The sequence below is a fragment of the Camelus ferus genome, chromosome 34, assembly GCF_009834535.1.
Source record: "Camelus ferus isolate YT-003-E chromosome 34, BCGSAC_Cfer_1.0, whole genome shotgun sequence".
NCBI lineage: Eukaryota > Metazoa > Chordata > Mammalia > Artiodactyla > Camelidae > Camelus > Camelus ferus.
Genome location: NC_045729.1, coordinates 15,763,689 through 15,786,598, shown reverse-complemented (window position 1 = coordinate 15,786,598; position 22,910 = coordinate 15,763,689). Strand labels below are relative to the sequence as shown.

The 22,910-nt window shown below is 41.6% G+C and overlaps 1 protein-coding gene across 1 annotated transcript; it reads left to right on the top strand.

The window, feature by feature from the left end:
* Positions 1 to 1,560: 1,560 nt before the first annotated feature.
* On the top strand, positions 1,561 to 10,601 carry APOBEC1 (apolipoprotein B mRNA editing enzyme catalytic subunit 1). The gene is made up of 6 exons (XM_032473167.1): positions 1,561 to 1,612; positions 1,845 to 2,014; positions 5,602 to 5,629; positions 6,742 to 7,139; positions 7,516 to 7,634; positions 8,100 to 10,601. The coding sequence occupies exons 2-6, from the start codon at positions 1,999 to 2,001 to the stop codon at positions 8,247 to 8,249; spliced, it is 711 nt and encodes a 236-aa protein (XP_032329058.1). The 5' UTR covers positions 1,561 to 1,612; positions 1,845 to 1,998; the 3' UTR covers positions 8,250 to 10,601.
* Positions 10,602 to 22,910: the final 12,309 nt, after the last annotated feature.

Here is a 22,910-nt window from a genome sequence, read left to right as displayed (position 1 = left end):
CACCAGTTGAGCTATACCTTCCCCCCTCAAACTGTCTTTATTTACAGACAACATAATCCTGTGCCTGGAAAATCCTAAGGAATCTATCCAATAAATATTAGAAATAAATTAATTTAACAAGTTCACAGGTTGACTATGTACAGAAGCAAAATTTGCTGAACTGTACCTTTGGCATGTGGATAATTTTGAACTGAAAGCAATCAGGGCCCAAAAAGACTCAAGAAAAAACTTTGACCTTCCCCCCCTTAGCTGCTTAAAGAATTTAGATAAAGGGCCCATACCCAGAAGAGAGCTGTCACCAGAGACGTCTGCAAAGAATCTGGACTAGGTGTGGTGGGGGAAACTAGGCAGGGCCTGGGGGTCAGAGTCCACTCTGTGTCCCATTGTCTCTGCTTGGTCTAGCAAACATTCATTTATCATTTGCTTTTCCATCTCGATGTGAATTGCCTTCTTCCTCTTTGAGGTCCCAAACCACTACCCTCAGCATCCTCTTTTGTCTTTCCCCGAAGATGCTGTACATGGTGAGGGCTTCAGCCATCTGGGTGGGTTACTCGGTTTTCCTGGATCTCTTCCATGTGTACAGGTTATTAAACTTCTATTTGATTTCCTTCTGTTGTCTGTCTCATCCATCTAATTCTTAGATCAGCCAGAAGAACCTAAAAAATTAAAGGAAAATTTCTTCCTTCCCAAAGTTATAAGATAAATATACAACAATCAATTCTAGGGGGGAGGGTCTAGCTCAGTGGTAGAGTGCTTGCTTAGCATGCACTATGCCCTGGGTTCGATCCCCAGTGCCTCCATTAAATAAACACACAAATAAAACTAGCTACCTGCCCCCCTAAAAATTTTTTTTAAAAAAAGAAAAAGATTAGATTGAGACCAGATGATCCAGCATAATCTTCTTACCATGAGATTCTTAACTTAATCACATCTGCAAGGTCCATTATGCTATTGTAGGGTGAAACACTGACAAGTTCCAGAGTTAAGAAGTGGGCACCTTTGGGGGGCCATTTCTGTATCAACCGCACATGCCTAGCTGTAACATTTGGCTTCTGAAGAACCTATATTTATAATATGTCACTTCTGCCCCTTCTTCAAAACTTTCACCTGCTACTCCGAACAGCTGCTGCAGGCTCCAGTGTAACTTTCATGATTAAGGAAAGTCTTAGGTTTAGGGCTCAGGGGTAGGTGTCACGGGATTTGAGACTCAAAGTTCAGGGGCTCTAGATTTGAGATCCTAGAAGGAGACTTAGGTCTTGAGAGTGGCCTGGGAGCGTGTGCCGAAACCCAGAGGATCCTGATCCAGGGTTCAGGCAATAGTAGGCAATGACAATAGGGGACAGAGTATCCGATTTTTCAAGGAGGATAAAAAGCACAAGTGGACTGGGTCAGACACTTAACCTCAGCTTCAAGAAGCAAGAGAAATCATCCAAGACTTGTACACTAATTTCCTGACTCAGAAACCAAAGTCCTTCTGACTTTACATCTAACAGTGCCCCTCCCCGCTGATCTGGGGCCAAGAGCGAAATAAGAGGAAGTTAGAAATAAATGAATAATAACTAAAGGGCAAGGCCACAGTGTCTTCACCGGGTAACAATGAACACCTTTACAGGTCAGTTCTCTTTGCTTTCTTCCTCTCTTTTCTCCAGTAAAGAATGATGGGTCAGTCTTGCCTTTAATTTAAAGGAAAGGGAAAGATGACTACATTCAGATGTCATCAAGGAAGAACTTTGAAATTTGAATGTTCTCAGGGAATTATGGTACCAGATAAATTTTTCACATCATATGCTTTCTTATCAACCCCCACACTAACTTCCGTCTTCACCGGCTACCTGTTGGTACAGGCTAGATGCCCAGTACCTGCCTGAGACTCAGGAATGAGTCATCCTCTGGCGAAACAGGCGGCAGTGGTCACGCCTGCAGAAACAATGTCCAGGCGTGTTGCTGGCAGCAGCATAATATATAGCTCCAGAGGAAAAAGTCCAGTGGCAGAGCACCATGGCTTCTGACAGAGGTGAGATGGCCGGGGTCGGGATGCGGGGAGGTGGCCTGAAAACTCAATATTCTTGAATGCAAAAACTCGTGTGTGTGTGTGTGTGTGTGTGTGTGTGTGTGTGTGTGTGTGTATGTGTGTGTGTCCTGCTTACGCTTGTATTCCTGGACGTTTTCTAACTTTTCTATTTATTAATATATTATTATATTATTATTCTCAAGCAAGATTTGTTATTATTATTATTGTTAATACCGACTGTTTGCATCCACAAATGACTTTGAGCAAATGACACTAAGTTAATGCTTGTTTCACCATAAGAAAAAATTAAGTTAACAAAGAATACAGTTGTTAAATAGAAGTTTAAGATAGCCACAGAAGTGACAGCCGAAGGGCACTTTTTTTTTCAATTGAAGTTACAGTGTTGTGTTGGCATAGTGATTCAGTTATACATATATACATTCTTTTTCATATTATTCCTCGTAAGTTATTAAAATCTATTGAATATAGTTCCCTGTGCTATACCGTAGGACCTTATTGTTTATCTGTTCTGTGTAGAGTAGTTTGTTTCTGCTAATCCTAAACTCCTAATTTATCCCTCCACCCTTTTCCCCTTTGGTAATCATAAATTTGCTTTCTATGTCTGCGAGTCTGTTTGTGAATAAGTTCATTTGTGCCATTTTTTTAGATCCCACATGTAAGTGATACCATATGGTATCTGCCTTTCTCTGACTTACTTCACTTAGTATGATGATCTCCAGGTCCATCCATGTTGCTGCAAATGACAGTATTTCATTCTTTCTTATGATTGAGTAGTATTCCATTGTATATATATACACACACAAGGGCATCTTAGTTGATAATTTAAGGTTCTTTTACTTAATATTAGAAAAACTCATGGGGGAGGGAGGATGCTTTGTGTTGTGGGACAGAATGATTTTCAAGTGAGGCGGGATTTGAACTGGACCCGAAAAGAGCAGAATTTGGATTGACATAGAGGAGGCCATTCCAGGTTGATTGGCACAGAGTTCAAGAGACTTTACCAAGACCGTGCTTGGAATATAATGAATCAATTGGCTAGGCTACAGGAGAGTTTTGGAGGTAATCTGCAGTGAGATTAGAAAGCAAATTTGAGGTGATATTGTTGAGGACCTTGACTGCCAGTCTCAAGTTGATTTTTTTCGATCAGAGGAAAATCTTTGGAGAATTTGTGAATAGCGCAGACACAACTCAAACAGTGCTTTAGGCACATTTACCCGGCACTTGCTGACTTTCTGACTGGAAGCAGAAACAACCGGAAGAAAGGCGGTTCAGCGAGAGGAGTCCTGAAGGGGTCCACACTCACGAGGTGACGGCACGCAGCACAGGTGTCAGTCTCAGGTTTCAAGAAACAGTATCTTTTTCTCCATTATATTTCCCCTCTATTAAAGTCCTCTTGTGACTGGTATTTTGGGGAAAAGACTAAAGACTTTATTTAATTGAAATAGCTGGATAACTTCCCCGGACCGTCCCCTGAAGGTGATGTGTTTTATCCCTCAAACCGTCCCCACCCACGTGGCTGGTGTTCTTGCCCCGCACCCCTGGGGTAGGTCATGAGCATTTATCTCACTGTCTCTTCCCCAAGTTCTCACTGCTGCTTCAGCTTCTTCAGAGGAAGGTCCCCTGTCATCAGTGACTGTCCCCCTCTGAGTGGACCAGCTGGTTCAAATGCCCCAAGTTGGACTGAGGTCTGAGCAGGGCCCATGCCAAGGTGTTAGGCACCCTTCCTCCTCCATCTCACATGCAAACTCCCCGCATTTTCTTCTAAGGATGAGGTTTCTTCTTCAGGTTACACTTAGGATAGTATTTTCTGATTCTTGTCCTCATTCCTAGATATCTGGCTGATTGATTTTTTCAGCCTCACAACCCAGCTAGAACCATTTTCCACCTACAGGAAACTGTGTGGTACACAACACCCCCCAGTGTGCGCGCACACACACACACATTGTTGGGGAGGAAAAACGTTTCTTCTACCCTCTTAGATTTCATTTCTGGGGGACTGCAAATTAAACTGACAAAAGACAGATTAGAAAAAAAAAAAAAAGAAAGAAAAAAAAAGCAAGCAAGACAAAATTACACACAGGAATTCTCAGATATGTGGCTCAAGGACTTGGATTAGAATTGGGTTGTTTTCCATACCATCTTTTTTTTTTCCCTCTCTCTAACATCTTAGAAGTGGAGAGGCAGAAGAGCCCTTATGGGAAAACAAATGACTTTTAGGAGAGATAGATGAGCCCTTAGGAGAATAGATGGCATTTAACAGTTTGGGACAATGTCTGAGTGAGCGTCTCAGTTGGTAAGAGTCAATCTCCTCTGGTTGATTTATCTCCCCATGAGATTGATGGCAACTGATTTCCTTTTGAGTTCTTTTGGGAGGCTCTGCCTATAGAAAAATAAGGGATTTGGGGAAGAGGAGAGTTTATTCTCAAATCTCTAAAGACCAAACTAATTTTTATGCTTCAGTGCCACATTCTGGACCCCTCAACACACACACACACACACACACACACACACACACACACACACACACACACACACATTCATGCACAGAGCCTTGGTCAAAGCACCTCCTGTTTTGAAGGAAGTATCTCCCAGCTCTCGTGACTCTTCTTTGTTCAAAAATAGCTCCTCCAAGTTAAGGTCTTACTGGGAGGTGGGATGGAACCTCTTGCCTGCAGCTCTGCACCGACACCTCACCCCCAGAGGGACAAATGACTTCTGTCTCTGTCTCTGACCCACTGAGAAGGGGTATCACATGGGGGAACCTTAGGCTCTGTGTCTCAAACTGCACGGACATCTGAGCTCATTCCAGCTTTTACTATTACAACCGAGGCTGATGTGAACGTTTGTGTACAAGCTTTCGTGTGAACCTATGTTTTCCCATCTCGGAGATACATGCCCAGGAGAGTAACTCCTGGGTTGTATGGTAGGCTGCATTTTTACTTTTTTTTCCCTAAGAAACTGCAAACTGTTTCCCAGAGTGGCTGTGCCAATTTACGTTCCCACCAGCAAGGTATGAGAGATCCAGTTTCTCTGCTTGGTGTCATTAACCTATACTTCATCTTAGTGGAGAGTAGTGAATTTCATTCATCTGTTCAGTAAGTATCTATTGATAACCAACATGTTTCAGGCAGTGTGATAGGGTCTGGAACAAGATATACAAAATCCATAGCTCATATAATTTATGAATCAGTGTTTTTATAGGCATGTAAACAGGCAATCATAATACAGCATAATAATTGCTCTGATGAAGGAAGTTCAGGGTGCTCTGGGGGCGCACAGAAATTACATCTAGGATCCTCTGAGGACTAGCTTTCCTTTGCACTGAAACATTCTTGTTGGAGCCTTAAAGAGAATTACCTGGTTTGGGGTTGGGCAAATAAATTTCAGCAGAACCCTTAAAAATCTTGCTTTTCTCAGTCCAATGAACTGGTCAATCCAATTAATCCAGGAGACAATCTTTCAACCGCATTTTCTGATATGGTTTGCAAAGCCAGAAGAAAAGAGCATTTTTTCTTAATAGTTTTATTTGTATATGGTGGAGTTTGACATGATCATCTCTCGGTCAACAGGTCCTGCAGCTGGAGATGCCACCTTAAGGTAAGAATATGATTGCAGTTTACATTTAATTCAACCCCAAATAGGTGGGTATTTAAGAGCTGGACAACTACCACTTTCCTTATTGTCTTTTTCCTCTCTTATCATGCTCCAATGCTTTCTTTTTGCCTTTTCCAACTCCATTTTCTATGATTATTATTGCTTTTTCTATCTATCTTTGCCCCTATGGCTTTTGGTTTCTATTGAAAAACATCACCTTCCAGCTTTGTGCTGTTATAGTCTCTTCTCTCTCTAAGGCACAAGTTTTCATAGACACTGGTTACAAGTTCAGAGAACTCGTCTGTCACTTTGATTTCGTCTTCCTATTTTATACTATACGCCCATTTTCTGGATGTAATAGGAGACTTTTATCATGGAACATATTATTTCATGATCACTGGAAGGGCTGCTCTACATGATAAAGGAACTGACACTTTAGGAATGAGTGGAAAATAACCAGATGTAATAAACTTATGACTCAACCACATTCGAAAGACGATAATAAACTGCTTTAAATAAAGCATAGCTCTGAGTTTTCCCTGAGTCACAGCTTTGATACACGTAGAGTGTTAAAGCTAATGTTGCCATTGTGGGAAATTTGAATTTCTTTCTTATAAGGTACTAGTATATGAAATTTAATGTGGAAGAATCCTGAGACTAAATTTCTCTTCTCAGAGTTGGTAATAGAATCCTGTTGGCAATCTGAGGCTTCCACACCTGAAAAAAAATCTAGCTAGAGTTCACTGAGGCATGACAAAGATTAATGAGTGGGACACGTCACCTCTAAGTGTGAGACAGAAAGATTAGAATATATTGAGAAACCTTTAAAGGAGAAACAAGGAAACATTTGTACCTGAATTCAAAGCCATCAAGCAGTGGTACAGAGAGTGGTAACCAAATAACCTGAGTTGGGAAAAATCTCTTCCCTATGTTTGTGAGAGAAACTGGTAATTCAGATGGATCTCCCCAGATAACTTTGAGATATAGAATAGAAAAAAAAAAAGTTTTCTGAGATGCCGTGTTTTCGGTGTGCCTTATAGAAGAGAACATGACATTACATCCAAGGTCGCATCTCAAGGTGGTGTGACAAGATGGGGGTGCTTTTTATATTTCAGGAGAAGAATTGAACCCTGGGAATTTGAAGCCTTCTTTGACCCCCGAGAACTCCGGAAAGAGGCCTGTCTGCTCTATGAAATCCGGTGGGGCAGCAACCGTGGCATCTGGCGACATTCCAGCAAAAACACCACCAAGCACGTGGAACACAATTTTATAGAAAAATTCACTTCAGAAAGACATTTTCGCCCATCCGTCAGCTGCTCCATCACCTGGTTCTTGTCCTGGAGTCCCTGCTGGAAATGCTCCCAGGCGATTGGAGAATTTTTGGACCAACACCCGAGAGTGACTCTAGTGATTCACGTAGCACGGCTTTTCCAGCACATGGACCCGCAGAACCGGCGAGGACTCAGAGACCTCTTCACCAGGGGCGTGGCTGTCCAGATTATGGGAGCCGCAGGTGAAAACAGTAAACCAAGAGTCTTAAGTGTTGATGAGAGGCTGTGGTGGTGGTGTGTTTCTGGGCCAGGAGACTGATTCTCCCAGACTGCAAGTATCAGAAATGAAAGTCCAGAATAGCCCAACAAAGGACCAGGTCTGAAATTCACAGCAAGGAAAGTATCAGAGAGATGACTCCGTCCTCCATTTTTGTCACTGTGGCCACTCAGCCATCTTCAGATGAACTGCTGTGTTCCTTTTAGGGATTCTGGAAGAGTCTAACCCATCACCAGCAGCAGATAGGCCAGAGGAATTTAGATAGGGTGTATTGTTAAGCTGGGCTCTCTTTAACTTTCTGTTATATGTGTTGAATGAACCAAGATTTGTGTTTCCCTTAGCGTACGATTACTGCTGGAGGAATTTCGTCAACTACCCCCCTGGGAAAGAAGCTCACTGGCCCAGATACCCACCTCTGTGGATGAAGCTGTATGCACTGGAACTCCACTGCATAAATCTAGTAAGCTTCCCAGAAGGGGCAAAGATTCTGATGCAAAAAGAAGCATCCTTCTTCGAACTTCTTACTGATAATTTTGACATGTACTCTCCTCACCATCAGTTTGCCACTTACACTGCTATTTAGTTATTTACTTATCTTAAAAGAGGCGAGAACAAGACAATCTCTTTGTGGGAAATAAGATGGAGACAGGAATGGATAAACTGGCCTAAGACCTAGGTGGGCTCCATAGTAATTAGATTTCATCACCATTACTATCACTGCTGTTGTGACCAGTCACACTGGCCGCACAGAATTGCACCTTTCTACTTTCCCTTACTGGTGTGTGTCATCCTGTTGAAGAAATGTAGGCGTCCCATCTGTATTCCCTTGAAAGTAGTTCAGTGGTCTTCCAATTGATGTTTTAAAGTGTTTGTGGTATTAAGAAAAATATTATCATAACTTTTTTTTGTTGTTGTTAAATTCCAGAGTCTCCCTCCGTGTTTAAAGATTTCAAGACGACGTCAGAATCAGCTTACATTGTTCAGACTTGAGGTTCAGAACTGCCATTACCGAATGATTCCGCCCCATATCCTTTTCGCTACAGGATTGATACAGCTTCCTGTGACTTGGAGATGAATAGAATGATTCCTTGTGTATCTACTGTTTCATGAACCAGTACTGATGACCCACTAAAGAGTGAACGCCATTAGAATCTAGAAAATTTCAGTTTGCGTTTCTATATACTAAAGACGGATTATCTGGAAAAGAAAGAAAGAAAACCATCCCATTTACAATAGCATCAAAATAATAAAATACTTAGAAATTAATTTAACCAAGGAGGTGAAAGATCTGTATGGTGAAATCTATAAGGCATTGACAAAACAGATTGAAGAAGACAAAAATAAAATGGAACGATATCCCATGGTCATGGATTGGAAGAATTAATATTGTTAAGAGGTCCCTACTACCCAAAGCCACCTGTAAATGCAATGCAATCCTTATCGAGATTCCAGTGGCATTTTTTACAGCAATGAAAAGACACTCCTCATTTCATATGGAACAACAAAAGACCCTGAAGAGCCAAAGCAGTCCTTCTATATGTGAATGAAATGAAATCATTATCTCAAAGATGCACTTCCACGTCCACTGCAGCATTTACAATAGCAAGACATGAAAACAGTCAGGAAGTTGTGTTGTAGCCCCCATGCCAACTGTGAAGCTAAGAAATAGTCCAGCCTTGTGTCCAGGAAGAAAAGGAAATGGGGTTTGTGTCCACCACAAGGATGAAACTGGGAAATGGAACCATTATGCAAATTGGCCAGGATCAGATAGGTAAATCCATGGCAGGAGTGGAACTAAAAATCAGGTTTTTTTTTTTTTCACTAAGAATTCTAATCTACACCTTCTATATTCCATTATCATCAGTACGTTGACATCTTCTGAATCTGCATCTTCAGTTGGGCCTTCCTCCTGAGACCATTTCCTGTAAAACATCTGGTCTCTCTCCCAGAGGCACAAGCAACTCAAACTCAATTTTTCAAAATTAAATATTCTTGATTCTGTGTACTTGGTCCCTCAAAACAAAAAAACAGATGTCTAGGAATGTCTCTCTCGTCAGACCCCGCCTTCCCTCCACTGTAGGATGGTCAAGAGGTGATGGCAGGCTAAGATGGTGGATCTAGAGATAAATTAGCATGGTCAAAAGAGTTATTAAGATTTCAAACTAAGAAAGGTGATGGATTAACTTATATTTTGACTGAACTATTTGTGCAATCGCAGTGTTATCCCCTGACATAAGACACATGGTGAATATCTGTCTGATAGTTCATCAAATAAATATCAAGATCAAGATCAAAAAGTGCCTTCCAAGCCTGCAGTTGCTAAATTGTGTCCTGTGCTGACTCGACTCTCGTAAAAATTTATTATGGGCATTCATTTTTAAAATAGGAACTTTTCAGAGATTCTGGCAGAATTTCCCAACTTCTTAAGAACTGAAGATACTTTAAAAAAAAACATATATTTGAAACGCATGTAAAAATAGAGTTCCATGAAACACACTTTGAGAAACGGACGGCATCTGTGAGAAACCTGGGAAGGAAACCCACTTCCTGCAGAAATGATATGAATTTGAGACACTAACAAAAGCTGCAGATGTTTGACAGGTGGCAGGTCTGTTACTCGTGCTGAAGTTCTGCCCAAGCAAACTTTCAGACATCAGGTGAAGCTGGATGAGGACGAGTCAAGAAATCCGTACTCACTGTCCATGTTTCAGGAACATCAGGAAGTTAACCAACCATCTGAATGGCTGGAATAAAGTTTATTTCTTTAATAGACAAACACTTTCATTCTAATCGTGCTCCCTCTAGTTATAAGTTATCCCTCTGCCATTACAGACAAGGGAAACTTTAAGGTAATTCCAGCACCCAGAAAAGGAGTGTCCCATTGAATGCAATGGGAGCCACAGGCACGTGAAATAATGGGGGGAAGAAAAGTAATTTGTTACCCACCACAATCAAAAATCTAACTCCATTCTCAAAATCTAACTTCAAAAGGACCCTACATACTTTTTTGTAGCTTTTTCAGTATTTTGTAGATTTTCTGTTTGGTTTGCTTGGATTGAATTCCATAGAATTTAGAACTGAAAATGTGATTTTACGGGCTGCATGTGAGCAGACACCCAGTGTCCAGCTTTCTGGCTAAAAAAAAGACTCACACAAATGCCCGTCATCCATGTGAAATTTCAAACATAGCTTTAAAAATAGAATCCTAAAAGCTGGTGGTGGGCAGAATGTTACAAGCAAAAGATAAAAAGATTACTGTCAGATTTTTCACGATCAGCACTGAAATCTAGAAGGCATTTGACCCGTGATTTTAAGATTCCGAAGGTAAAATTTTTCTCCACTGACTTCTGCAGTCAGCCCAGCTCTCTGGTGCTAATTGGGAAGGAGACATTTTCAACATGCAGAGTATCAAAAAAAAAAAAAAAAAGAAAAAGATTTCCCAGGCTTTCTCAGGAAGCCACGGGAGGGTTTGCTACATCAAATTGAGGAACCAAACCATAAAAGGAGAATGTTTGGAATTCCAGGCACAAGTAATTCAACACAGAAGAGAAGAGAAAAAAATATTGCCTGGATGGTAGTGAAGAAAGATCCTAGGGTAATAGGAGGTAATTATCTAGTTTGACGCAAGAGGGTAGAGATCCAGCGGGATGGATCTAAGAAAAAAAGTAGAGTTCCAGTTTTCCCACATCCTTGCCAACACTAGATCATGAAAGAACACACCTCTGTGGGTCTCTCCTTTACTCTCATGTGGCTTTAACCACACTCCTTCACTTTTGACACCAGATACGTGGGTTTTCCACACATCAAGCCATTCTCTGATCCTTGGTGGACATGACCAGATAGCCCACAAATTTAACTCGATTCTGATGCTGTCTCATGGCAGACCCCCCATATTAGAGGCTTAGCCCCCCAGGACACCAAATGAAAGTCCAGGTTGTTACCTGTGCTTTTGACCGACTGGGCATAAATTTGAGGTTCCCCCCATCCACTCCTGGAGTTTGCTTAATTGACTAGAGCAACTCACAGAATTATGTCCTAGATGGCTGGCTTATTACAAAGGATTTTAAAGGACACACATGAACAGCCAGATAAAGAGATACCTAGGGCAAGAGACCTGGAAGTGTCCTGAACACAGGAGCTTTCTGTCCTGGTGGACTTTGGGGTGAGCTACCCTCCTGGGACATGGAATTTTTTACAAAGGCATCATTGCATAGGCCCGACTGATTAAATCATCGGCTGCTGGTTGATTCAACTCAATTTTCTCCAGGCTCTTTTCCCCCAAGGTCAGGGGCTGAACTGTAAGTTCCAGCCTTCTAGTCACAGGGTGGATTTCCAACCCCCCCACCCCGCCCCCAGCCAACAAGACTTCAGCCTTAGGTGATCTGGGAGGATTCCAAAAGCACCTCATTAACACAACAAAAAACACCTTTATTGTGCTCAACACTTGGGAAATTCCAAAGGTTTTAGGAACTTTGTGCCTGGAACAGGATGAAGACTAAGCATATATTTCTGACTGTAAATCACAGTGTCACACTGGGTATGCTCAAGCTCTTAAATCTTTGACAGTCTGATGATCAACACTAGTACCCTAATTTCTAATTCTTGAACTTGTGGTGTTCAGCATTTTGTGTGCGGGTGTTGGCAATGACCGTCTACAGCTCTTCTGGAAATTGTGTTATGCTGTTGGAGAGGAAGAAATTGTTCTCTCCTTTTCTAAGTTCTTCTGGCTGATCTAAGAATTAAGTTGACATGAGACAGATAACAGGAGAAAATCAAAAGTTTAAAACCACGTATACAAGGGAGAGATCCAGGAAAACTGAGTAACTCATCCAAATGGCTCAAGTCCTCACTGTAAATACCATCTTCAGCTAAAGACAAATGCGGATGCTGGGGGTAGTGTTTTGGGACTTCAAAGAGGAGGAAGACAATTCACACAAAGATGGAAAAGCAAATGATAAACCGAGGTTTGCTGGATCAGGCAGGGACAATGGGACACAGAGTGGACTCTGATCTCTGCCCAGTTTCCCTCACCACACTCAGCCCATTTTCTATGCAGATATTTCTAGGGATAGCTCTGTTCTGGGAACAGGTCCTGTCTAAATTTTTTTAGGTAGTTAGGGGGAATGTCAAAATTTCTTTCTGTGTCTTCTGGGCCTTGATTGTGTTCACCTCGAAATAACCCACATGCTAAAGAGATGTTTAGGAGTGGCAAATTTTGCTCCTCTATAATCCTTCGTCTGTTTTTTCTATTGGTTTGCCTTCTCTCCTCTATTAATTTGTAAGAGAGGTTTGTCCATTAGAGAAACATTCAATTTTCTCAGATGCATTTTCCCCAGTCTTTTGACTTCATTGAAACTGAGCTGGACCCTGCGGGACTCTCCTGGGTGCAAAAGCCTCCCTGTGTCCCCTGGATTCTTGTTTGTTGGAAAATGCTTTAGTCTCCTAGGCCTCCCTAAACTTACAAAGAGCAGACTCCAAAAGTTACTACTTAGGGAAGTGAGGGAATGCAGAAAATAAGAAAAAGCAGTCAAGAAGCAATAGTGTAGCAATAAAGCATTCGATTCCCCCTCAAGGGATACACATCACAATCTGACGCTATCTTTGACTTGCTCTGAGGAAAAAGATCCCTTGTGACTACAAGCAGATAGGTCACTAGCAGGTAGACATCAGTGATTGGAACCAGAAGGTTGATAACTAAAATTCCTGAAACACCACCCTGTGACCTCACCACCCACCAATCAGAAGAAAGTCATGCCCTCTGCAACCCTCACCCCAAATGTCGTCTTTAAAAATCGCTCCCTGAAAGCCATCCGGGAGTTCGAGTCATCTGAGTGTGAGTCGCCTATTCTCCTCCCTTGGTGCCCTGCAGTAAACGCTGTACCGTCCTTCACCACAACCCGGTGTCAGTAAATTGGATTTGCTGCGTGACCAGCGAGTGGACCCAAGTTCGTTTCGGTAATGTGACTTTTTTTTTAAGAGAAATTTAAAATTGTATGTGGTCAAATATATGATTTCTAGTTTCTGTGGCATGCTGATAAAGATGATTTGTATATCAGGACTGGGATATTGTGAATAATCATAAGAAATATATAGCTGGGCTTTGTCCTGGTTTTAGCACTGAGCTTCCAAAACACTTGGAATTTCCTAAGTGGTGAGAGAGATAAAGGTGTTTTGTTATGTTAAGACAGTAACTTTTGGAATGCCCCTGGGTCACCTAGGGATGGGGGCTGGTTGCCAGGGGAGACAGCCCCAGGTTTGGAACTTTCAGTTGTATCCTTGGACTTTCTGGGGGAGGAGAGGGGCTGAAGGTTGAGCCGATGGCCAAAGATTTAATCAATTGTGCCTGTGTAATGAGGTCTCCATAAAAATCTAGAAGGACAGGGTTCAGAAAACTTTCAGGTTGGTGAATACATGGAGATGCGGGGAAGGGATGGGGCTGAGAGAACGTGGCACCCCTGTGCCTTTTCCCCATAACTTGCCTTATGCATCACTTTTATTGGTTATTTTCCCCTGATTTATATGCTTTATAATTAACTGGCAATCCAGTAAGTAAAGTGGTTCTCTGAGTTCTTTGAGCTGCTCTAGTGAATCAAACCTGATGAGGGAGTTGTGGAAACCTCTGATTTATAGCCAGGTGACAATCTGGACTTAGCAATTGGCATCCTAGGTTGAAGGGGGTTGTTGGAACCTTCAGTGTGTAGTTAGTCAGAAGCACATAATCTGAGCTTATAATTGGTGTCTGAAGTCCAGCAGTGGGGTTGGGGGTGGGAGGCAGTCTTAACCTGTGGGATCCTATGCTGTCCCCAGGTAGGTAGTGTTAGAGTTGAGTTGAATTGTAGGACACCAAGCTGGTGTCCTGAGCATTGTTTGGTGGTGTGTGTGCAGGAAACCTCTTCCTAGCAGTGTTAAGGTTCAGAACCTAATTTAGGGACCCACAAAAATGGAGTCTGGCCCAAGCCACCAAACTTCAGTCAGTCCACACTTAACTTCAGTCAGTCCACACTTAAACAGGAAATGCCTCACTGTCCCAGAAACCTAACGTACACCAGTCACGATTCTCTCTTGGCTAGAAAATAGGACCTGCCAGCCTTACAAGGACAGCCTTGACCTCCTGGCCAGTCGTGCATGCCCTATTTCGTGCATGCCCTGCTTCCAAGTTGCTACTTGTAACACTCCATAAACTCGCTCTTGCCCAAACATCCCTGGGGAAGAGTTCTCCCCTGCCTGTGAGGCACTGTATGCCTCCAATCCATGGTTTGTTTTCCCTTGAGTAAAGGACCTCTGACTGGTTATTGGATTGTTTTATGTTTGTTATTTGACAATGCTTAGACTTTTCCCTCTGCCAAAGTATAAATATATTCCCTCATCTCCATCCCCTTCCACTCAAGGTGGGGAGAGTGAGTTGACAAGAGAAATCAAGTAGATTCACTATATTTAGTTATAAATTTATGGTCTTTAATCTGCCCTATTGTGTGGCATTTTCTCGTTGCACTAGCGGCTAAGGTGCTGGTATGGAGAAGGCTGACAGCCAGTTTCAGGGTTTTGGTAGATGGGAGCAGTAAAAAGAATGAAGGCAAAAAAGTTTTCTCTGATGAGTCAGTCTCTGAGCTGGATAAGAAAGAGAATGAAAGGGAGTGAGTGTAGCTCAGTGGTAGAGCACCTGCTTAGCATGCGTGAGGTCCTGGGTTCAATCCCCAGTACTTCCATCAAAATATGAATAAACAAACTCAATTATCTGCCCACCCCAGGAGGGAAAAAAAAGAAAGAAAGAAAGAAAGAAAAAAAGAAAGAAAGAGAATGAAAAGAGGAGAGGGTTGGTAGATTGTGAAAAGTCAGAGAGGTGAATGAACTGGAAATCTTGATAAGATCATTAAATAGTTGTAGTGGGTGTATTTAAACAATCAAGCTTGAAGAATAGTATATTATGGTCAGATATAGAACAGGTTAACTATTTTTAAAGCGAAGTAGCTACAACTGATAACATCGCCGAGAATAATGACCAAGGGAGTCCGGCTGAGTCCGAGCAGAATAACAGAAAGGGGAGGTCAAGTAACTAAGAGGTAAGCTCCATCGTTCTTCTTCTTTTCCAGAATTTTCTTGGTTTTCTTGTATGTTTCTTCTATGAGATAAACTGTAGAATAATTTGTGTAAGTTCCTAAAGATCTATCAGAATTTGTAAAATGTCACTGATGAAAATGGTGCCAGATAAAAAACGGTAACCCTCCCTCCACTCTCCAATTATGTGCTACGCTGAAGTGTCCATTTCTTCCCAGCCACGTTTCTTGAAACAATAGCTCTATTCATTCTATCTCCTTATCGTCTGCTCCTCAACTCCTTTGTAAAAGATTTGCTAAGGACACCAGTGGGCTCTCTTCAATCTTCATCTTCCTGTACCTATTTGCATCGTTTTTGTGTTTCACTACATTATGCTTGGAAATCTTTGATATCCATGACCTATTGTCTCCTGGCCTCTTGCTTCTCAGTTTTCTTCTTAGGCGTGTCTTACTTTGTCCATCACTGAAACATTGGTGTTTCGTAATATTATCACCTCTTGTTCATTCATTCAATAGATTGAGTAAAACCATTCTGGGAATATAGCCGTGAGTAAAACAGACCCCGTCTTTGCTTTCATGGTGCTCGAATATCCATGAATTCTCATACTGTAAAAACACACTTCCCAGGACTTCTCATCTAGTTCCATATCTTCAACTGTCACCTGTAATCAGGACTGATCATCACAGTACAGTAACAGCTGAATCATTCAAGTACCAGCTAAGTCAGAACAGGGCATCAGCCACTCAGGCAGCCTGTCCGCACTCTGTTGTACGGATGAATGTCAGCCCAATGTGCAGCATGTAAATGTTCTATAATAACGCGGTGTCTGCTAGGTAGAAGAACCTCCCGGCTGCTCCGCTTCCTGCTCTGTTACCTCTGCTGCGTGACCTGGGGCAAATTTCTTCACCTTTTGTGTTTCAGTGTCCTCCTCTGTAAAATGAGAATCACAAAGTACTTGTATCATCGAGTTGTTATAGGAGTCAAATAACATAGTATCTGTTAAGCCTTCAGAACAGCTTGGAATATTATAAGCACTCAATAAATGATAGTTATTATTATTTGTGATTCCATAAGTATGTCTCTAATCCTGACTCCCCCCCCCTCCCCGAGCTTTGAAGTTACAGATTAAGTGGTTTTTCCAAATATACCACAGGTTCTCGGGAAACCTACAAGGTTCAGTCTAGTTAGTAGAGGCAGGCTTGTAGACAAACAGCGCGATCAAGTTTTATATGTACTCGAGGATATGTACTGGGTTGAATGGGGAGAAATAATAAAAACAGTAAAAAAAAAAAAAAAATATATATATATATATATATATATATATATATATATATATATATATATATATATAAATGTACCAGATACTGTTGTAAGTGGAGTATGTATGGGAACTCATTTAATCTTAACAATTGCCCCAACTATGTAAATACTATCATACCCACTTTATAAATGGGAAACTGGGGCACATAGGTGCAAATAATTTGACTGAGATCACATAGCTCCCAAGTCTTAAACCACTCTGCCTGCAGAGCTGAGGCTTCTTGTCATGCCATGATACTGCCTCACCACAGGGGAAGCAGTCCTTTATGACAAAACGAGCATTTCTCCCAACTTTCCTTACACAGCAGATTTATTTCCCTCCAGATTTTACAACTCAGGACTATCCCCTGGAGGAAACGTGCTGTGTGGATCCTTGTTCCGCTGTTTAGTGCAACGTGTCCTTTCATTATACCTGGAATCAGCACCTTAGTGTGACATGTTTTCTGATATAATATTTTAAAGCATCATCATGAAAGATCTGTTACCCGCTTTAAAGTACAAAATGAGTTTTCTGAGACAGAAGAGTCTACATGTGCTTGGACAGCCGTTCTTTCATTGACTAATTACTAGAGATAATTTACCCCACAGGAGCCAGAGACAAAGGAACCAACACACTTGAATCATTTCCTGTACACCTACCTCCTCATCCTAGAACTCAGAGTGAGTGAACACTAGTATGTGTATCCGTGTACAGACGTGGGTGATAAATTTTGAGCTGCCTACGAAAAAGTATAGAATTTTTTCACAATATAATAATAAGAGTGCCATTCACATTTCCAGTCTTCATGACAGTCCTTTAGCTTCACTGAGACTTTATACTTGCTGAGAACGGACATCCTCTGAAATTGGCCAAGGCAGTGTTTCTCAAACTGAGGTTCTTATATTATCAGAGAGAAATTACAACCTTTCATATAAGCATATGCTCAATCATCTGGAGTAACTGTTTTATAACAGAATTCTCAATGTCTACAGGAGCCTGAATGAGAGCCCTTGGCGTTATGTCAAAGAAAGATTCGCAGTGACTTGAATAAATTAAAATTATGGAGGGCTGAATCATCCTGGGACACAGGACGGAATTCCGAGCTCTTTTCTGTTGCTGAAAAGTTACTGGCCATATTTATTTTGTAGTAAATACTTATGAACTCTTATCTTTGTGTGAACCAGTGTGAAAATATTTCATTAGGAATAGCCATTGAAACCTTCTTGGGAAAAAAAATGTCTTGGAATTTGTACTTCACATAGATATGATCACCATAGTTTACTTCTAATTTTATTTTACCATTGACTGATTTTGTGTTTTTAAGACTAGTTCAACTTCACCAATCTTTATGAAGGCCTTTGCAAACTTCTGTAGCTCACTGATTTTAGTATAAGTGATTCCTCTTGGCTTAATTTCCAACTCAGATCTCATCTATGATAAAGGGTACATGAAGCCCCCATGGGATTTAAATTAGAAGGAAAAAGAAACCAAATTTCATGGAACATGACAGCTTTAAAACTCTAGGGGCAGAATTTATTTGATTTTAACACTCAGTGGTGGTTATTTGGACTGTGTAGATTTCATGGTTCGAAGATTAGAAATGCTTGTTATGCGTTGAGCCAGCCAGACTTTGTGCCTGTCTCCCTGATGGTGTGTGACTTCAGACAAGTTCTGTCCTGAGCTGGCCCTCTCTTTCCACACCTAACTCTTCCAGATCCTGGTAATCACACCTTTTCTGGCCCCTCAGCCAAGAGATGGGACAGCTCCTGAGCTGTTCTAGCCCCAGGGCACTTTATTACCTCTTTTTGGCTTCCTTAAACTCTCTCCTCACCTTGTAAATAGTTAAAAGTGTTCTTGCCAGGATTCTGTGTTTATGAAATCAATAGGAAACACATTCTTGCTCTTCCCAGATTTTGTAGGTATTGGCAATATTTGTTGATTATATTTGTGGACAAGCACATGGATGTGTGTATTAGTGAGTTGTTGTGGTTTATAGAGCCAGGAATAAAGCAGACACCTGTATGGAATGGAACCTAGGGGCAACTCTTGTGTACCTAGCTCTGGAGAGCAAGTCCCCAGAACCCGTCTTTATGTCACAGGCTCTTCCCACAGCACCAAGTATTAGAGATGCTCAAGGATTCAGAGGAAGTCCTTCCTCCAGGCATCAACTCTGTTTTTTAATTTTTGTTGGGGCTGGATGCTGATTTGTGAGCTACAGGGTCCAGGAAGTATGTATTGTAACAGAGAAGGCTTGTTGAAGATGGGAATCCAAAGGGCTTATTGACTCCATCATCTTCAGTAGCTTTAAAAAAAAATAAGGCAGGGGTGGGGAAGCAGTCTTCTAGTTTGGACCAGAGATGAGAGAGACATATCAAGAAGCAAACTGGTCAGTATCTCCAGCTTGGATTATCTCTTGGTGTCTCTTGGTACTGATGCTTTCACTTGTCAAGTAGAAAAGCTCGTGGGTGGTCTGCAGTTCTTCCCGGGCTGGCGATACAGTACACGGTAGCATGAGCAATTCATGAGGATAACACCAAGCAGGGGTTGGTTGGAGTCCGCAATGGTTGCCTATTTACAAGGGGAGACCTTGAGGCCAAAAGGTTGCAGCGGGCAGCTGCTAGTGGATGTTGGTTTGATAATGGCTTGAGTCTGATACAGTTCAGAAAATCCAAGTTCTCAGTGATATGGGAACATGTCTGAAACCACAGCCACCATGGCCACCAGCTCCATTTGGGATGCCTGCACCACAGTTACCCCATTTTGAGTTTTAAACGCATTCTTTTCTTTAATGGTTAAAGCAGATGTTCAATGCATGCTTCACAGGCCACAGAACAGGCTGTTTTAGTTAGCATAAAGTTAAGTTGTGCGTAAGCCAGCATGACTTTCCCATACATCAATAAGTGAAAATTTCTTCCATCACCCTCAGTCGCAACCTCTTCCACAACAAATTAGCAGAAGGTAGGTGCTGCTCCCTTGAATTCACTACTCCTTCCATTCTCCATGACTCCAGCCCTGCCTTAAAGGGCCAGCATCCCTTTTCTGCAGGATGCAATTTTGAGAAACCTTCCAGTCTCCAGTGGCTCGCCTCTCATTCTTCCTCCACACTTGCCAGAATGTTTCTAAATGGAAAATTGGATCAAGTAATTTCTTCTTTCAAAAAGCCCTTTCAGATATTCTCCACAGCCTTCAGTTTTAAAATTAAACCCCTCAACGTAATAAAGTGTTTTTTGTGATCACCACCCCTGACCCACCCTCCCCTCCCACCACCGTTAGTGGCAGCCCCTTAAACCTTGTGCTACTTTAAACCTCTCAGTCTTCAAACATGCTGTTCTCTCGGCCAAGTGTATGCTCACCACTTTTCACTAATTTAAATTAAGCAAGAGTGCTGGGGGTAGGAGTAAGGGGAGATTTTGTGGGTTTTTTGTTTTTTCCTTTTTTTTTTTTCCTGTTTATTTTATGTATTTATCTTTTTAAAGGGAAGCTTTTGGAATGCTAGTCATGTTCTACTTCTTGAGCTTGGTGTTTGTTATACATTCATGAAAATTCATTCTCAAACTGTCACGTAGGATTCATGCATTTTTTTTCTATGTACATAATGGTTTAATTTTAAAATTATTTAAAACTTAAAAAAAAAATTAAGCTCCTGGGGGTGGAGTGTGTATCGCTCAGTGGTGAGCACATGCTTAGCATCCACAAAGTCCTGGGCTCAATCCCCAGTACTTCCATTAAATGAATGAATGAATGAATTAAATAAAGTTATACATAAATTTTTAAAAAATTAAAGAAAAATTAACCTCCTGGATAGCCTGCTTAGGAAGCCGTCTTTGACCACACGCACCTGGCGTATGGGACCAGGGGTAGGAGAGACAGCCAATCAGCCAAGGGAGGGTCATTTAGTGAGACCCAGGGGCTCAGGTGCAGTATATTCCTCTCAAGTACAACTGTTCTGAAGGAGCAAAGCTCTAGTCAGCGTAGAAACCTGCAGTTTGCTTTCGATTCACTCTCTAGTCTAGCCTAGTAATTCACCCTTTCAAATTGGCTTTACGAAGTGTTGCAGGCCTCTCATTTCTATTTCCCACTAGACACTGCCTTAGTAATAACATACTTTGAATGACGCAAAAGATAAGTTGGGGCAATTAAACTGCCCCTCTTTGGGGAATTTGAAAAAAAATTACCAATTAGCGATAAGCATTAAGAGTAAAAAGTAGACAAGACAGAAGCATCCGTGATGGGTTGTCTGCAAGCTAAGGTATTAGGGGGCAGCAACGTTGGGTAAGAAGAGGAAATCAGCTAATCAGGGAGGTGAACAGAGGGAACCCTTATGGGAGAAAGGAGACATTAAGACACACAGGCCACGAGGTCCCTGAAAAAGACAAAAAGTAGCCAGTCACTGGAAACCTTAGTCACTAGCGAGTTATTGCTACATGTGACTATAAAATACCCCCCCCCCTTTTTTTAATGAGTAACTTGAGTTGATCTCTGTTATCTGCGGCTAAATGTGTAGAGACTTTTTTGAGAGTCACAGGTATGTAAGTTTAAATCCACCATGAGGTTAGCTGGGTGAGGTAAAGCATGACAAGCATGCAGTGTGCCCTCAAAAGTTAATTTTCTGTGATGATGTGTTTGTTTTGTTTTGTTTTTTACATATAGATGCTGTGACACGTGTTTTTTTTTGTTGTTTGTTTTGTTTTTTGGGTTTTTTTTTTTGTCGATTTTGGCTAGTTATTCTTCTTGTTTGGTGGGGAGGTGTTAATCAGGTTTATCTATTTAATTGAACCCAGGACCTCGGGCATGCTAGGCATGCGTTCTATCACTGAGCTATACCCTCCCGCCCAAGCTAGTTATTCAATCAAGCAGTAATCTAGATGTCCTGGAGTATTTTGTAGATACGTTTATAGTCAATAATCCGTTCCTTACAAGTGTTTTACATAATCTGGGTAGGCCTAATTCAATTAGTTTAAGGATATAAGAACAGGACTGAGACGCTTTCCTGGAAGAGCCCACCAGCGGACTGCAGCTCTGCCCTGGAACCCTGTCTGCCCTCCCCGCCAGCCTGCACTGCAGGTTTCAGATACTGGTGCAACCCCTGCAGCCACGTGAGTCACTTCTGTAATACGTACGTCTTACTGGTTCTCTCTCTGGTTAAACCCCGACTGAGCGACTCTCTTTCCTGCAGATTGGCCAGCTCTCAAAGCATTTTATAAATCATTGGTAATAGAAGAAAAATGTTTAGAGACTCACAGACCCTTGTATCCTCTGCTAGACTTGTTTTACTAGAATCTTCTCAACTCCTTCTTAAGGCAGTGGAATATTCTGTATATTTTTAAGTAAACGCTGGAGAATAGAAAATCATGAATTCATACTGAGACCTAGATTTGAAATGGTATTTTCTCTTCCTCAATTTTAATTATTAAAAATTTACAAGTTATACTTTTTTGCAGAAGTAAACTTGAGTAGAAATTGTCGGTTCCCCTTCTCCCACCCTATTCCCACCCAGTTTTTCTCTGGAGAGAACCACAGCTAATAGTTTGGGTTTGGCTGAGCATACCTGCGTATGTATATGTGTTCATGTGTACGGAGATGTAAAGAAAAGGTCTGTTTATGCTAGCGGATTGTGAGACCTCCAACTTAGGAAGTCCACCAAAGTGTGGGACCTTGCGTGCCGGCTGCAAAGAATTCATAGCTGAGGCAGAGGGACAGAGCAAAAGCTGCTTTTATTTCTCAAAAGAGGTAAAGGAAGGAAAATGCTGGAGGAAGGAGAAGGAAAGAAAAGCGCTGGAGGGGGAAAGAAAGCACTCTAGCAGGGAGCCAGCAGCCCAAATGGCGGCAGAGACAGCGCCGGCCTGGGTCCGGCCTCGTGCATTTTTATGAGAGGCTTATTTCACTTAGCACCGTGTTTTCAAGGTTCGTCCACGGTGTAGGATGGATCAGTGCTTCATTGCTTTTGGATGGATGGATGTACTGAATTTGTTTATCCCTGCGTCAGCTGAGGGACATTTGGGTCTTTGCCCTTTTTGGCTACTACAAACAAATAATGCTGCAAGAATATTCATGTACAAGTTTTCGTTTGAACATAGATTGTTAATTCTTTTGGAGAGAGAACAAAGCGTGTAACTGCTGTATCATCCAGTAATTACATGTTAACTTTGGAGAAACAAACTGTTTTTCATAGCGGCTGCACGTTCTACATTTCCACCAGCCAATATATGTTCTAATCTTTCCACATTCTCACTAACAACAGTTGTTATTGTTTTTTTGTGTTTATGGTCATCCTTAGTAGGTATAAGTGATACCTTATTGTGGCTTTGATTTGCATGTCCCTAAGGACTTAAGGACTTCGAGCTTTTCATATGCTAAATAGCCGTTTGTAAATCTTCCTTG

What these genes read in the sequence shown, in the direction of transcription:
- APOBEC1 (XM_032473167.1), top strand. An exon ending in GCTGGAGATGCCACCTTAAG is followed by an intron (nt 5,630 to 6,741) that starts GTAAGAATATGA and finishes TTTATATTTCAG; the next exon opens with GAGAAGAATTGAACCCTGGG. An exon ending in AACTCCACTGCATAAATCTA is followed by an intron (nt 7,635 to 8,099) that starts GTAAGCTTCCCA and finishes GTTAAATTCCAG; the next exon opens with AGTCTCCCTCCGTGTTTAAA.